This window comes from Equus przewalskii, chromosome 1, assembly GCF_037783145.1.
Source record: "Equus przewalskii isolate Varuska chromosome 1, EquPr2, whole genome shotgun sequence".
Lineage (NCBI taxonomy): Eukaryota > Metazoa > Chordata > Mammalia > Perissodactyla > Equidae > Equus > Equus przewalskii.
The window spans coordinates 174,333,734-174,351,204 of NC_091831.1; the positions used below are offsets into that span (position 1 = coordinate 174,333,734).

Consider the following 17,471-nt stretch of genomic DNA (forward strand, 5'->3'; position numbering starts at 1 on the left):
TGACGGATATAAGTTAAGATGAGAATGTGAGATGAGAAAGTATAGACAACAAATAACTTTTCTGAGTTTAGCTATGACCAGGACCAAAAAAAATAGAGTGGCAATTAGAGAAAAATGTGAGGTCCAGGGGTTTTTTGTTTGTTTTAACATGAGTGCTGTTAAAGTTTCTATGTTACGGAGAATGATCCTGCTGGAGAGAAAGTGATGATGCAGGAAACAAACAAGATTCTCCAAAAGCAAAGCCTTAAGAAAATGAAGCTAGGGGGCTGGCCCCATGGCCGAGTGGTTAAGTTCTCACGCTCCGCTGCAGGGGGCCCAGGGTTTCACTGGTTCGGATCCTGGGCGTGGACATGGCGCAGCTCATCAAGCCATGCTGAGGTGGCGTCCCACATGCCATAACTAGAGGGAGCCACAACAAAAAATATACAACTATGTACCGGGGGCTTTGGTGAGAAAAAGGAAAAAAAAATTAAAAAAAAAAAAAAAAGAAAATGAAGCTAATGGGATTCACGGATTAAACGGAAAGGTTCGAACTTGACAGGAGCAGGCATGAGCAGTGGTAAGTCTCCAATTTTCTTCTAAACACTATTTTACATTTTCCAGATGTCTACAATTTACAGATATTACTACTCTGAAATAAGAATAAAAGTTATTTCTAAAACTTTCTTTCCTGATTCAAAGAACTACAAGACTAAATATATAGCTAACCAACACACTAAAAAATACGTTCACCAGAAAAGCAGAAACTCTGAGACAAATTACTAAAAAAAATGCAGTTAACAAAACAAAACATTTTACCCACTATTTTTTACACAACAGTGAATAAAGGCATCATGAGGGATCATTAACCAATAGATATTATAAAAAAGATTCTCTTTATACTGACCTTTCCCAAAGTACTATTTTCAAATATAGTCATGACACACTTTTAAGTGGTAAAACAGATCATTTTAAGTACAGAATGGAAAAATTGTTTATTTGATAATAGGTTAAAGTCAGCAGGACAGTTTGCCAGAAGTCTAAACGGATGACTTTATCCCTTTTTTAGTACACAACTTTATAATCCCCTGTATTTTATATTCAAAAAAGACTAGAGGAGAATGAGATTATATTAAAGCAAGAGGCTCTGCTCAAACACTAAACTCTGGAATAAGTTACAGGTTCTAGAATCACCACCACCTCTGGACACTGTTAAAGACATAAGAATCATAAGCCCTGGAAGATTTAATCAACCAAATGACTGGACAAAATTATCTTAAAAGTTTCTTCCCCTTCATTGTTTTACTATTTTTTTAAATAATTTCCTAGCATGGCTTGCATGGTATCTAGCGTACAGTAAGCACTCATAAATATTTTTAAGTGAATATATGATTACCTTAACTATTCTTGAATTAAATTCCTCTATTTAGTAACTACATTTCAAGAAACGCTTAGCTGTTTTCACTTTTTTGATGGTACACATCACAGTAACAAACTAGCGTTTTCCTGCCCCGCTTACCTCTGGCGGCCCACTGAAAGAGTATGCATACAGGATAGGCTGGATCATGATGAGAGACTGCGTCAGATCTTGACGCATAAAATGGTGACGATAATACGAACTCTCATCAGGACTGTTGTTAAAAACTTGCAAGAAAGGAGATCTTCTTAAATGAAACATAAACTACAAGATAAAATGCGTGAGACAGCTTTTACTGATTTTAGTATTGCAACGATATCACAAAAGTTTACTACTATAAAAGTATTTGACAACTATTAAAACGATAAAACAAGTTATAATAACATACTAAACTGTGTTCCTCAGAAAGAACCTTATTCATGATATTTATCAGTTACTTGAAAATGTAATTCAACAACAACAAAAAAATTAAAGGAAAAGAGGTGACTCAAAAGGAAAGCAAGAAGAGTTCAGATCTAAGCTACTGAGAGGCTGACGCCAGGTGGCGCACTATCAGCGTTCCTCGTTGTTATTCCTCATCTCCTCAGCCACACTTCTGGGCTTTTTTATTTATCACTCATTACCACCACCAAAAGACTCCTTAGAGAAAATAAAAATAGGTTAAGAGATTGTCTACTTTTTGTATAGCTCCCAGAAATTGCACTGGGAAGGGTCTGCACTGGTTTTAGAAAACAGAACTTACATACACCCACTTGTTTCTTAATATTTAAGGTCTCCCTTATCTCTAAGAAACAGCCTCTAGACTTTGTTTCATTACTCTTTCTCCTCCATTTTCTCCCCTTCCACCCACTCCTCACATAAAAGAGATAAAAAAGGGGGAGAGTTAGGCCTGAACGAAGGACAGCTACACGGTCCTTTGATACAATCAATAGGATCAGCTCCTAGGACTCCCTCTGTCTTTCAGTCACTTCTCTCCACTTCCCTCAGCCATCAGGTCCAAGTGCCAACATGTTGCTCCGGCCTGGGATCACTCCATAGCTCTTCCCAAAACATGCCACTCTCTGAAACTCTCATTCCTTTACTCTTTTCGGGGATTCACAATACACTGAGAGGCGCTCTCATCCCGCACCACTTCAGCCAGTCCTGTTTATTCACAGGAATGCGTAATTGGTAAACCTGGGGTAAATATTTTGGAGATGAAGACCTCCCTTAAATCTAGTCTATGTCATCTTTTAGAAGATTACCAGGCTTTAATAATCCAAAGAAAAAAGCTTTTCTCGTTCCCCTGTTCTCTATTTCCAGAAAAGGGATAAGATGGGATGTCCAGATCTCTCAGAATCTAAAAGCCTAAAGAAGGGGTGGAGTGGGGAGAGGAGAGAAAGAGAGGAAAGTGTGGAGAATTTGGTCAAATACTTAGGCTAAGGCCCTCATTCCCTTTCCAATTAGTTTCTGCTATGAAGATGGGGCCTGAGAATTCCCAAAACAGAAAGGGTTTTGCCTGCCTTCAGACAAGCAGACTCCACCTTTTCCCAGTTCTCCAAAACCTCAGCAGAGGTAGGGAAGTCTCCTTCCATAAACGTGGAGTTTCTACGTGACAGACTAATAAAAGATTTCCCAAAAAAATAAAAGTAGCTCTGAAAAGAAAGTTGAAGCTTTAAAGTTTTCATGGGCAAAAATTAGAATTTCCACATCTCAATATTAATCATCTTTCCAGTCTGAGCAAAAATGCCATCTCTTCTATAAAGATATATCAAACCATCCATTTGGAAGGATTCCTTCAAGTTTTCTTTGAAGTTTGTCAGTCTCTCACAGCATTTTCACATTCTGTTCTCTCTTGTTCATGTCTATTTCACATCTCACCTTTCAAACTGAAAGCTCCTTGACAGTGGGATCCACGTCAGTCACCCTTATTCTCCTAAAGTTCCCTGCACACAGTACTTAGTTGAATAATGATATCTCTATTATTCATTATATAAACATCCTAGCCTTATTAAAACATCAAAATAACACAGAGGGATAGATTTCACTGCCCAAGTGAAAAAGATTCTGAAAGATAAATCAAATGAGCTTCTTTTCTATTCATCTGGTATGTCCCCATAAAACTGTTCTCAGGAGATGATACCACGCAAAGACTAGCTGATCGGTGACATTACTTCAGATGAAGCTCTTCCAGTACCACTGTCATTAGATCCCTTACATCAAATGGAAAGCTAGCCCACCCTCCACCTACATCTACTCCACCACGGTAGGGCTCCAGTGTAAATTTCTCTTCCCCACAAATAAATGACTATTTGCAAGGCCAACATAAAAATACGATATACTTTTCGCTGACTACTCACAGTACACTATTAATTTCTTAGCTATTCCAAAACTTATCTAACCACAAGAATAACCCAGTACAATAGGCTCTCTAACATGAGTGATAAAAGACAATGGGAAAAGTGACACCCAATGGTACTATCAACACTAAGAAAGGAACAGAGACCTTTTATCTACTCACCTGTGGATAAAGGGAGAAAGTTTCTGAAAATCTGAAGGAACTTGGATCATCTTTGTGATACTCTCCAAATTTCTGACACTAAATAAAATAAAATGTGTTAGTAACATATTTCCTGTCATGGAGCTAAATGTGTTGCCTAGACATATTCTATTTTTAAAAAGTTATTACCCTTTAGGAGACAGATACTTGATACAGGATAAAATTGGAATATTACTTACAGACTTACCAAGAGACTGATTACAATCAAACAAACAAACACATCTGAAGCAAGTTTCAGATGCAAATAAAATGTTGCTGCAATACAATAACAACTTCTTAAACTAAGTGTCTCTGATAGGCCTTCAATAATGACAAAAGAGCTCAACACCTGTCTTCTAAGACTCTACCTAAAAAAAAGACAACAGCCAACTGACAGAAAGACGCACTATCAAAATATCACAGTGGCTACAAAAGCAAAGTTGCTGGGATAAACTTTGGCATCCCAGAAACAACACCAAAAAGGAAGAGCTGAGGAAAAGAAAATCAGAGACCAACAGGCAGACCAGTGAAGAAAGAAACACAGAGGCAGAACTGAGAAGGGAAAAAGGAAAGGCAAGAAGCAGTCAGCCCTCCACGACAAGGAGACCCAAGGCATCCAGAAACTGAGCTAATCCCCACAAGAGAGTGCTCAGCACAATAACCGACACCAAGCACTCAGGAAATGGCAGCTCATCCCTCCTTCTCGAGCAAAGTCTCTGCCCTGAAAAGTTGTTACAGTACTTGTGCAACCGGTCTATTTACTGGCAATGTTCATCACAGTAGTTGCAAATGATCAAGAGCAAAAATAACAAGCAAAAACTAACAAAGGGTTCACTGCTACAAGCAGCGCAGGACTTCTGCTGCCTGCAATGTCCAACTATATTATTTGTGCATTTATCTCTGCCTTATAGAGAACATAAAAAAGCATAATTGGTTTGATCATATCTGTTGCTTTCAACAGAAACAATTTCAGAACCCCAGTTATCCAAAGAACAGAAAAGCTATAGTTGTAGAGCTAATCCTCAGAAAACAGACCTGGGTATCTGGCAATAAGAGTTTGGCCATCTTTAACGCCCCCTAATTATACTTCACTGACGAAATTTACAGATTAAGATAATCATCTTCTCTGTCCTGTATGACAGCACTAACTATATGTGGCAATTTAAATTAATTAAAAGTAAATAAAAATCCAGTTCCTCAGTTGCACTAGCCATATTTCAAGTGCTCAACAGCCACCTGTGGGTAGCAGTTCCATAATGGACACATAATAGGCACTTCCACCACTGCAGAAAGTTCTGGACAGTGCTGATCTAGAATATCAAATACATTGAAAAGGTTTTGTGAAAAAGCCAGTGTGTCACAAATTTTCCATAACTATCGATCACATTATATTAAATATACACATTTTAAATTGTGTCTAGAATTCTGTTAAAATAGGGGCCAGCCCTGTGGCCAAGCAGTTATGTTCCCATGCTCCACTTTGGCGGCCCGGGGTTTTTCTTTAATGGCTGCTGCTTTTGGTTTCATGTTAAAAAATCCTTCTGCATCCAAAGGTTAAATATATATTAACTTATTTTTTTACATAGTCTCTACTTTACCACAGACAACAATATAAAATTTGAATAATACATACCTATACAAATTTCTAATCTTCGGGTTACTTCTTTAAAAACTTCTGAACCCTTAACAAATTCCCTAGCATTAAATAATTAATCATGAGGAGTAGTCTTTATTTACAACTCAAGCAAAATACTAATAGAGATGAGAAAAAGACTGAAGCATAAAGGAAATACAGCAAAGATCCACTGTCTGAGTTACTCAGAAGTAACAGGATTGGGCAGATAAAGTAATAGTAATGCATTTTTCTTGAGGAAAACAAGAAGGCTAGCCCTGTCTTTAATTCAGTCACTATTGATGCATCAAGGCAGGCACAGAAAAGGGCTCCAAGGGTCAAAGCCTAACCTCTGTAAGAAAACGTAATGACAAAAGGGGTCACCTTTAAAAACAGCATAACTAAGGTGCTTGGTCCCATTTGGGTCAGCGAGAAAAAACATGGCTGGGGTAAAATTTGCAAGGAAGGGCCCAAGAGTCTTAAACAAGAGAGATTCTTGGGCTGCATCTCGTCAGATGAAGTGTCTATCCACCATGGCTGGCAGCACAGCTAAAGGGAGGATACAATTAGTGCTTAGTGAGTAAATCAAAGGTCATGAAGCTGGACACAAGAAGGACCCAAACAAGAGACTGAGAACAGAGGAGGCAAACCATGTGTTGATCCCAGTATCTTAAGTGATTCTGACCAAGGGGAGCAAGGGCTTATATTAAATGTGGTACCAGCACCGGTTTAGCCATACAATGCCCATCATCTGCAAAAGAGGTTTTAAAAAGTTGTTTATTTTTAATTAAAACTACTCTGAGTCATCAAGAAAAAAGAAAAGAATTATAGTCACTACGCCAAACTGAGGCAAAGTAGTTTGTTAGTATAATTTTATAGGTTTTTCATTAGGAAAAAATTAAGAAAAGTGTAGTACCTTAAAGGTATTAACCCATTCTCTATTTGTGTTGCTATCATCCTTAGAGATGAAGATTCAGCAGGGCAGAATCAGCACAAAAAATGAGGCTACATGGGGCCAGCCCGGTGGCACAGTGGTTAAGTGCACACATTCTGCTTCTCGGCAGCCCAGGGTTCACCAGTTCGGATCCCAGGTGCAGACATGGCACCGCTTGGCAAGCCATGCTGTGGTAGGCGTCCCACATATAAAGTGGAGGAAGGTGGGCATGGATGTTAGCTCAGGGCCAGTCTTCCTCAGCAAAAAGAGGAGGATTGGCAGCAGTTAGCTCAGGGCTAATCTTCCTCAAAAAAAAAAAAATGAGGCTACACTCTATTAGCTACTCAGAATAGCTTCTGTCACTGAAGTTCATTTGTCATCACCTAAAGCTTCCCTTCAATTATACACTAATTTGATCCAATCAATTAAAGAATAGAATGTAAAAGATCACAGTCTCACCACTTTTACTATATAGGAGGGGTCCTCAGTCACTAGGGGTTCTATAAGAGACTGACTTTTTAAAAACTGTCTTTTGAACTCTGCACACCATAGGACGCCAGCCTCAGTGATGCACAGTTTGCAGCTTCGTCAGTCCCATGCGGCAGTATGCAGTAGGACTACGTTCATTTGGATAACTGCATTCTCAGTTTTTGACACACGATAAGGGAGACCACAGATAACTGGTGAAAACTGTTTTGCACAGAAAGCAGGCCAGTAGTCTGATGACATCAGCCTCTCCTTCCCAAACTACATCCGCCCGCCAACTTCCTCTTACACAGTTGCCAACTGACTTATGGGAACACACAAGCTATACTGGTGTGAGAGAAGGTCAGAGTAAAATGCCCATCATCCCACGACCCACCTGTCCTCTAGCCTCAACAGTTGTGCTGCTGCTGTAAATGTCACAAACTGCGAAATGTATAGATTAGAAGTGAATTATATTGTGAGGTTTTATAATTTTGGACTTTTTTGCAACTGTCTCATTTAGTTATTTACAAGGCCATTCTGTTTCATATTTTATTAGTGTTTGTGTTTTACAAGCATGTCAAATGATGTGGCAATTTTTGAAGGTGAGGTCTGAGATAAGAGAGAAAGATTCCAGACATAAACCTACAGAGAATTCTGAAGAATTACAATCTTCTGAGTCATTTCACTACACTCATGCAACAACAGACAGAAAAAGTCCATCTTTACAATGAAAGCTACTTATCAGTGGATTTTACATGGGCTGATAACCCAAGTTATAGTGTTCAATTTTGTGTCATATGTGATAACCTCCAAATGCAGTAACAGCTCCAGAAATATGGAAAAAGCACTTTACTACAAATCACAGCCAGCTGACAAATAAAGGTGCTGATTATGTCAAACAGCTTTTAGAATCTCAAAACAATAAAGCATTTGTTAAAACAAAGTCACATTCAGTGAATGGCTCAGGAAGCAAGCTAGCTCAAAGCACAACTTATTACCCAGAAAAGGAAAATTACAGAGTTGGAGAGAACCTAATAATGCCAACATGTAAAGTTACAATAAGCGAAATGCTAGGACATGATGATGCAGTCTGAGTAATTAAAAAGCTTCCACTTAAAAACAATATAGTAAGTGACCACACTGATGACATATCGCATGATACTGAAGAGGTTTGCGTAATTAGTCAAAAGTAACAGCTTCTTATTCAAGTTGATGAATCAACAAATTTCACCAATGTCATGTCAAACTGCTAAATGATAGTGAAATTCAAGAAAACTGTTCTGCTGCCCTAAACAGGAAAAGGTCAAAATACATTTAGTGTTTTAACTTCCTATCTGGAAATAAAAGCTCCATCTTGGAGGAACCGTGTTGGCATTTGTACTGAGGGGGTCAAACCAATGGCTGACTCTGAGAAGTTTTATGTCTCTTGTTAAAAGCAGACGTGCTGACGTTGTCATAACACTGCTTTCTTCAGAGAGAGGTGCTAGTGACAAAATACTCTTGGAGATGAAATGAAAAAAAAGTTCCAGATGCTGCTACAAAAATGGCTAACTTTATTAAACAAAGACTAGCTCACTCAAGAATATTTTAAAAACTACACAAAAATCTAGACAAAGAGCACAGAAACCTGTTACAAATAGAAATCTGATAGCTTAGCAGAGAGAGCTCTCAAGAAGGTATTGAGCTGAAGGGTGAACTGAAGAAGTACTTCCAAAGAAATAATAGACTAGTTTACTGAGTAAAAGTGGAGCATGAAGAACAGAACTTAATTAAGCACTCCAGGCCAGAATGTAAGTAATGGGTTCCTAACATGTTAAAAACCCAAGTAAATCATCATTATCAACAACTTTACTAACACACACTTTGGTAATCCAGATCCAGATAATCAAGACTTGTCTCTATTTTTGTACGCTAATATGCATAATTTTTATATCCCAATTAATTTGTCTTAAAAATTTCCATTTAAATGAAAATAGAAAACTAAAACCATCGCAATGAAGAAAAATATGCAAAAAAGCAGTAAAAAGTTACAAAACTGGATTAAATTTGGAACTAATTTGATATGAGCCCCCAAAACAGAAAAATAATAGGTTACAATAATTGTTACTCTTCTATTTTACGGGAAAAAGGCATTTTAGCTTACTGGAAGAGATAAACGAATTCTACTGTTCATTACTATGCCTTTCTCTGCAATTTGAATAGGAGTCCCTCACACAGTCTTTCAGTTACATTGTAAGGTTCTGTGAAAGAGATTATCAGCAACAAATACTTACTACAAATAAAAGCATAGGGATTTAGAAAAGCATGATGTTTACGTCTTACCAGTCGAATGAGCTGTCTGTCTAGCCATCTAAGCACATCCGGCCCTTCCTCTGTCTCGGCTCTATATATTGCCAGCCGGGCCATAAGAATGGCAGCTGCCTCCTGGTCAAAAGACGCAGCAATGTTTTGGATTTGAGTTTGAGCATCTGCCCAGCTTAAGACAAGAAAGCACAGAAATGCTGCTGAATTATAACATTCACAATATCATAGTTGGCTATCACACAGATTTAAGTTAATAAGATACAGAAAATTACTTCAATATTTCAAAATTCCAATAGTACCTAGAAAAAAGAGCATTTAAAAAAAATCATTAACAGCGGTTTCAGTATAGCATTCATTGTTTCTCAGAAAAATAGATCCAAACCTAATAAATACTCTAAAGTAACTGTAAAGGCAGATCTCCAAATGCATTCCTCAAAACATTAAGATTTTTACAACTAGGGCTGGCACACGGCCAAGTGATTAACTTCGCACGCTCCACTTTGGCGGCCCAGGGTTTTGCCGGTTCGGATCCTGGGCGTGGACATGGCACCGCTCATGAGGCCATGCTGAGGTGGCATCCCACATGCCACAGCTAGAGGCATTCACAACTAGAATATACAACCAGGTACTGGGGAGGGGGCCTTGAGAAGAAGAAAACAAAAGAAAAGAAAATGAAGATTGCCAACAGACGTTAGCTCGGGTGCCAATCTTTAAAAGAAAATTTTAAAACAAGGTGTTTTTTTTCTGCTTTTTCTCCCCAATCCCCCCAGTACATAGTTGCACATTTTAGTTGTGAGTCCTAGTTGTGGCATGTGGGACGCCGCCTCAGCATGGCCTCATGAGCGGTGCCATGTCCGCGCCCAAGATCCAAACCAGCCAAACCCTGGGCTGCCAAAGCAGAGCATGCGAACTTAACCACTCGGCCAGGGGCCCAGCCCCTAAAAGAGATTGTTACAAGTAAAAAGAATAGCATAGGTGTCTGTGCATTTGCACACAGACACGCAAGTTTCTACATCTGACTTTAAAAACTTATTTCTTCAATTTCGTAAAAGCAGAAATATGGAAATACAAAGTAAAGATTTTTCTCCCAGCCTAAGTAATTCTCATTTACTAAACTGGAAAATAAATATCAGAATTTTTTTTCTAATTGGCCTTTATTTCAATTATTAGCGATAATTAAAATTACTATGTATTTTTTTTCTCTCCATGTTAATGCACTGACTAAAAGCAACTTACTAAGTGAAAATTTTAGTCTAAGGATTACAATTTGATATTATGTATAAAATAGCAGTAACCTATCAAATTCACATGTTCTATAAATCCAATCCACTCAAACTGATCCTGGGGAGACTCAGCAATAGTTTTTACTTGTTTGTTTAATATTTCATAGACAGAGTTTTGTAATACTTCAGATGACTGACAACTGTGAATCATCTCAGGCTAGTGAAATAGCAAGAGGCAGTAAAGAATGAGAATGGGTAAAAGAATAAGAATCAGTAATTTGGAAAGTTATTTTTAAGGCAATTTAAACAGTGATTATACTAATAGTTTAGTTTATTTTCTAATTTTTTAATTAAAAAAAATCACAGAACTAAAAACAAACGTTTACATCAGTATTTTCCCAACTTGGATGATCATGATATCCACCTGCTTCAAACTGAAACATAAAGGTGACATTGTTCTTCTGAAAATATAATGGTTCAATAGTGAAAATACATTAGCAAGTAAGCACATGCAAATTTACTAATTAAAACTTACTTAGCCATAAACTAAAAATTATGCTCTTAAAGTCAAGTTTAAAGGGCTTGCTCACATTGTAAAACCTGCCTTCTGCATTTCCAAAACCCCCTCACTCTGATTCTTACATGTAGTTTCAAATCAAACTTTCCAGATCAAAGTTATTTTCTATAAGAAAAATAGGGTAACTCTGGACTGTATCTCAGGACCCTGAGTCCTTTATTTTCACAAGTCTTATTCACTTAACAAATACACTGGCCTAGGCCCCTAACATCATATTCCCAATAAATAAAGAAAAAAAACAAGTCCTGACTACTGAAAACGGTCAGGATAAGTTAACTGAAAAGATGGGCACTTTGGTGAGACACAGTGATATAAATGGCACCATAACACACATAATATACCTCTACAAATAGCCTCACAAATTCTGTGCAGACTGAAAATATATAAATCCATAAAACTCACAAGAAAGCTCCCTTTCTCTTGAAACACCAACCTTTTTCTTAAAGATTGGCACCTGAGCTAACTGTTGCCAATCTTTTTTTTTCTCCTGCTTCTTTTCTCCCCAGATCCCTCCAGTACATAGTTGTATATTTCAGTTGTGGGTCTTTCCAGTTGTAGCATGTGGGACGCCACCTCAGCATGGCCTCACGAGTGGTGCCATGTCCGCGCCCAGGATCCGAATTGGCAAAACCCTGGGCCACGGAAGCGGAGTGCACAAACTTAACCACTCGGCCTTGGGGCCAGCCCCAAGACTAATCTAACTTTTTTAAACTTTCCATTTTAAGAATATTTAAAACATAAAAGCTATGAGAATAAATTCCTATATACCCATCACCTAGATTTACCAATTATTGGCATTTTAACATACCTGCTTTATCATTCTCTTTTCCTTCATACACACACACTTTTCCTTTTGCCAAACTTTTCAAGAGTAAGTTAGAGATATTATGACCCTCTCACCTAAATACTTTAGTGTATCTCCTAAGATCAAGAAAATTCTCTTAATAGCCCCAATTAATTACCAGATTCATGAAATTAAACACTGACAAAACATTATCCTATATATAGGCCATATTCAAATTCCCCCAATTGTCTCAACAAGGTCCTCTATAGCAAAATGTTTCCTGACATAGCATCTTATCCAGGATCCCTTATTGGCTTTAGTTGTAATGTCTCTTTAGTCTCCTTTAATCTGGACTGATTACTAACACTTTCTTTGCCTTCCAAGACATTTTTGAAGAGTCTAAGCCAATGGCTTTGTAAAATATCCCTCAATTTGGAACGTCCAGTTGTTTCCTTAAGCAAATGTTCTGAATGCCCAATTTAAGTAGCGTGTGTGCACGTGTGTGTGCTGAGGGGCCATAAATAAATTGACGTTTGCCAAGAGTCAATACTTCCAAGTTCCTAATCTGACATCTGAACAAATCTAAGTGAATGCTCAGTTGGCATTTTTTCTTCAAATGAATAATGTATTCCCTTGACGTTAGTCCAGGATTAAAATCAAATTAAAATTAAAGTCAAAGCAGGGTAACAGAGCAGGACAACAAATCTCTCCACAAACAAACCTCTGCTAAGTAACAGACCATCCAACACGAACACTCAGTTCAAACGTTAGGCTCCTGTCTATCACTCACCAAAATAGTCTCAGGGCTTTCAGGAGTGAAGCTCGAGCTCAAATACAGTTCAATAAAACGGGAGCTACAGATGCCCGCAGTGTCCATTTTCTAGGCCATGCCTAAATCAGGTGAATTTATACTGATCAACACTTTCCCTATCCAGACAATCAAGTCTAAGACAAACAGAAATGGACCAAGATTCACTTCTAGACTCACCTCATCTAAGAATCCATCCTAACTTCAACCCAAAATTACCTTCCCCTTGTTTTATGCATCACAAATACTTACAGAAGAGTATCAATGTAACTGACATAATTTATTCTTACTAAAATAGAGGTGCTGAGTTCAGTTCAACTTGTCCCCTCCACAAATGCTGTGCAAAAAACACATGAGCACATACCTGCCTTATTGAGAGAATCCACCATATTGACATATGACAGGAACAACGCGTGTGTTGTGCCTAATTATTCCCTTTTGAGAACTGTAACTACATCAACAAATATAGTACTTGACTGTTACATAAAATAATACCCTGTAATTAAGTCTCTGTTGCTTTACATTTTGTGGTCTCGGCTAGTGCTAGCCAAAGTGTGGTAAGCGAACCCAGTGCCGGTTCGCCACAAGGTAAGAACAGAAACTGAGAATAAATGTTCAGAAACTTCTGAGCAATTTAACAAAATAATTTTATGTCTGTTGAATCTAATAATAAAAATAGGAACTTGTATTTTGAATGGTTTTTTAAAATTTCATTTTCCTGGAAATTCATTTTTATTATATTTAGTAAAAATATTTGTCTCCAAAGGATTGGGGGACGGGGGAGACAAGTGGCCTTCAGCAGACAGTCTGAGGACTGGTCTATCCCACATCACCATACAGCAGACCAAGTATACTCAAGTCTTTTGCAGTCTACATCCTCCCCCTAAAGTACCTAGTCCACAAAGCAGACCCTGAATAAAGGTTTGATAAATGAATTAAATGACTAATAACACTCGAAAAAACATATAATGATAAAAGTAGCTAAGAATTTTATCAATTGAAAAGTAATGCTATTAATTATTGTGCTGTATTATTATTATATATGTATATATAATGGATCACATAAACATTATTATTGCCTACTCCAAGATAATGTTTATTAGTTTTTCTCCTCTTCTCAGGGGAATAAGGTAAATAAAAGAATAATTTAAAGAATGTGTTTTAGAAACAGTTGTGTTTAATTGCTTTAGCATTTTTAATAATGACTATTTTAGCAATTAAGCTGTGTTAGAAATAAAACGCTACTAGTCACACATTCATTTTCTAGTCATGAATGTCACTCAAAATAGGAACCCAGTCTGGGAGCACGACCCAGAAGAGTTTTGACACGCAAATTAAATCTCTAATAAATACGACTTACTTCCTAGCGATGGTGGTCACGCGGATACGTCTCTGCCCACTTGAATGCTGATACTGAGTCACAAACTGGATTGCGCCACGCCCTCCTTGAGGAATTGGAGCATTATGCTGTGTAACAATAAGAGTAAAAACTAAGCAAAACCTATCACATTGTTTTCATGTAGTCACTGACTGGACATGTTAGCAATAATAAAATTCATTCTAAAATTGATTAGAAGATGCTTGATTCTAGGGCATACAAAACAGTTGTGATTTGCCACATAAAAGAGAAGTGGATTTGGGAGAGCAGTAAAAATAAGAGGAGTGAGTCCAGCTAGGAAATCAATTTCAAGTAATATATAATTTAGCGGGGCATGAAAGAACAAAATGAAAAAAGTGTTAAGAAATTAACAGATAAGGAAAGGCCTAAGTGAGATAATTTTGCCTAACCATAATTGGATAAAGAGAATTTGAGCTAAATCCTCCTCCCCAGGTATGTAAGACAAAAATAAAACTTTTAGGAGGATAATCACATGATGAATAGAAAATCAAAAGAAGACTATTCATGAGAAGAGATCAATAGTAGTATGAAATGAGGATCCTTAGAAAGAAATAGCAAGCGGTCACAGAGAAACTTTCTTCATGCCCTTTGACAACAGACATTTTTGCTCTGTTTTTTTTGGTCAATAAGAGCCACCATCTTTATCACAAAATTAATGGTTAAAAAAAAAAATCCCTGCATCTGTCTTATGAAGGCTATTAAAACTGTCATTTATTTTTTGCCTAATATACATTGCCATGTAAGTCAGTAATTTATATATCATTCTTTAACATATCTTCCTCCTGTAGCAGAAACTAACATCTTTCCAAACATTGGAATCTTTACCTTCCTATCTTTTTCTATGGATTTTGACATATTATACTTCCTTGTAGGTAGACTCATGTATCATTATATATCTTGTGACAACTAGGAGGAGCAAAACACCTAATAACAAAAATGCAGAGCCAAAGCAGAATTTAAGATTTTATTTACGCTTCAATTTTATATTTTAAAAAAAGAGAAAACTGAGAGTAAAATTGGGTTGCCCAAGGTTCGGCATTTGCAGGTTTCCCTGACATCTCTTTTACAATATATCCTCTCACCAAGGAATTTAGCCTTGAGAAACAGAAAATGACTAACAAACACTCCAAAAGAGAATAAGCTTTGGGTCGTATTTACTATTGGAAAAAAATACTAAATATTCATAACATAAATTAAGTACTTCTTCAAATATATATTTCAATATTCAAATATAAAAAGTCATACCTGATTGACAACCTCAAAATATATGGCCAAAGTTGTAGTGGGACTGAGTCCACATATCTTCCATTGACAAGTGCCACCTGTTCCTATCTCCTGTAAAAATAAAACATAGCATGTGTGAAAGCTAGAGAATACAATTTATTACTATAATATATATTAAGGGGGAAAAGTGGAAAAAAACTCCAGTGAGGAAAAATCCATTTCAGGTTTCTAACTAATCCAATGAATGTTAAAAGCTTAAGATTTTTTAAGATCATATAAATAAATCACAAAATTATTATTTATTATATTAATTATATTATTATTTTTATTATATTAATTATATTATTATATTAACATATAATTATTATTAAAATAAAATTAAGCAATTTTATACAATAAAATTATAAAATAATTTGAATTCTTGCTAAGTAAATTACAAAACAATTGATACAAGTTCTTCATATTGTAGAGTTTAAAAGTATACGCCAGGGGCCGGCCCTGTGGCCGAGTGGTTGGGTTCACGCGCTCTGCTTCAGCAGCCCAGAGTTTCACCAGTTCGAATCCTGGGTGTAGACATGGCACCGCTCATCAGGTCACGCTGAGGTGGCATCCCACATGCCACAACTACCAGGACCCACAACTAAAATATGCAACTATGTACTGGGGGGATTTGGGGAGAAAGAGCAGGACAAAAAAAAGTATACGCCATATAATGAAGTAATTAAAACCAACACTACCCTCCTGTCCAACTATTTGACCTGTGTAAAGAGACACTGATTTAACACACAGTAAACACACATATGAAGACAGGTCCTCTGGATCAGAAGTGCATAATTTAAGCACTCTGATTACCAAGAAAATTTCTTAGATACAAATCTTTACCATGCAAACTGCTTAAAATTAACCTTTAAACTCTGTCATTTTGAAGATAATCACCCACTTTGTGTTATTTGTCCCATCCTCTCTACAGCTACATGATTCTACCATTTTAAACCGTATTATACGTCCACTAGATGGGATAATGAAAAAGGAAGGAAGTGAAACTTAACTCTGGCTAATGTGGATACTTCGTTGGAAATTCCACTAACAAAAAATAAATTTCAGAATTAATTCTGACTTTCAGAAGTCTCCAAATTTCCAAATCATAGCTGCTTTTTTTAAGCACACTGGGTCAAGGAATAACTTAGGCTTAAAAAATAGTAGACTGGTGACAATACAAAAGTTTTAACTTAGGGGTGGATGGGAAAAGGGGTATGAGGAAAGAGCAAGCACAGACAGAGCTATACAGATGGAAGCTGAACCACACTCCACTGAAAAACAGCCCGCACAACAACGTTGAGAGGAATGCCATGGGCTGCCACCTCAGGCCTCTGTTGGTTCTGCCCTGAGAATTAACTGTATTTTCTTTTTAGAATAAAGGTGACTTACATTTTCAGACACACAGGGTCCTTTAGAATTGAGAGAGACACAGGGTCCAATAGCTCCTGAAATCTTTATTTCCCTTGAGGTCTGCAAAATAAGAACACAATATACATTTGTGTGTTCAAAGACAAGCTCAAACACTCAACTATAAGTACAGAAGAATAAAAATATTCTTCCATATTTAAAATTTGAAAGTCAATGAAAATATACTAATGTTAAAAATAATCAATCAGTGGGCACTTCCATATTGATAATTCCCAAATTTAAAATCTAGCCCTTACCTAACTTTAATCCTAATCCTCTATTACCACCCACCCATAGGAAGTCTCCATTTGAGAACCTCACCCTCAATTCAAAATTAGATCATACTCAAAATTCACATGTCCTAATCTGAAACCTTAGACACCATCTTTTATTTTTCCTCCCATAGAAAATCTGTTACCAAGATTGGTTTCTTTCCAATTTCCACTGACACCAAAATTTAAGCTATCGTTACCTTCTATCTAAAAAAAATCAGAAAGCCTAACTCAGTTTCTTACCTGAGCTTCTTTTTCCTGACAAATCCTGAATACTACTGTCAGACAAATTTTCCCCAAAACGCTGTTCTTCATTAACCTACAATGGTTTCTCCTGCCTACACATGCATCTCCAAACTATAACCAACCCACATAATTACAACTATTTCCCTTAGATTCCCATACAAATCATCCACTCTCGCTGGGCAGTTTTCCCAAACATACCTTGCTGGCAGCACCTCTGGGTCTCTCCTCACACTGGGCCCCTGACTAAAGCGCACTCTCCT

At 37.1% G+C, this 17,471-nt stretch overlaps 1 protein-coding gene across 4 annotated transcripts in view; it reads right to left on the reverse strand.

Moving 5' to 3' along the window:
* Positions 1-17,471, reverse strand: part of SEC23A (SEC23 homolog A, COPII coat complex component) — a 54,016-nt gene that overhangs the window by 13,788 nt on the left and 22,757 nt on the right. For all 4 annotated transcript variants that reach the window (XM_070629432.1, XM_070629447.1, XM_008519445.2 and 1 more), the window contains 6 exons: positions 16,676-16,756; positions 15,269-15,358; positions 13,985-14,091; positions 9,251-9,404; positions 3,897-3,974; positions 1,499-1,660 (listed from right to left, as the gene is read on the reverse strand). In XM_070629432.1, the coding sequence (XP_070485533.1) occupies positions 1,499-1,660; positions 3,897-3,974; positions 9,251-9,404; positions 13,985-14,091; positions 15,269-15,358; positions 16,676-16,756 (672 nt within the window). The remainder of the gene's footprint in view (positions 1-1,498; positions 1,661-3,896; positions 3,975-9,250; positions 9,405-13,984; positions 14,092-15,268; positions 15,359-16,675; positions 16,757-17,471) is intronic.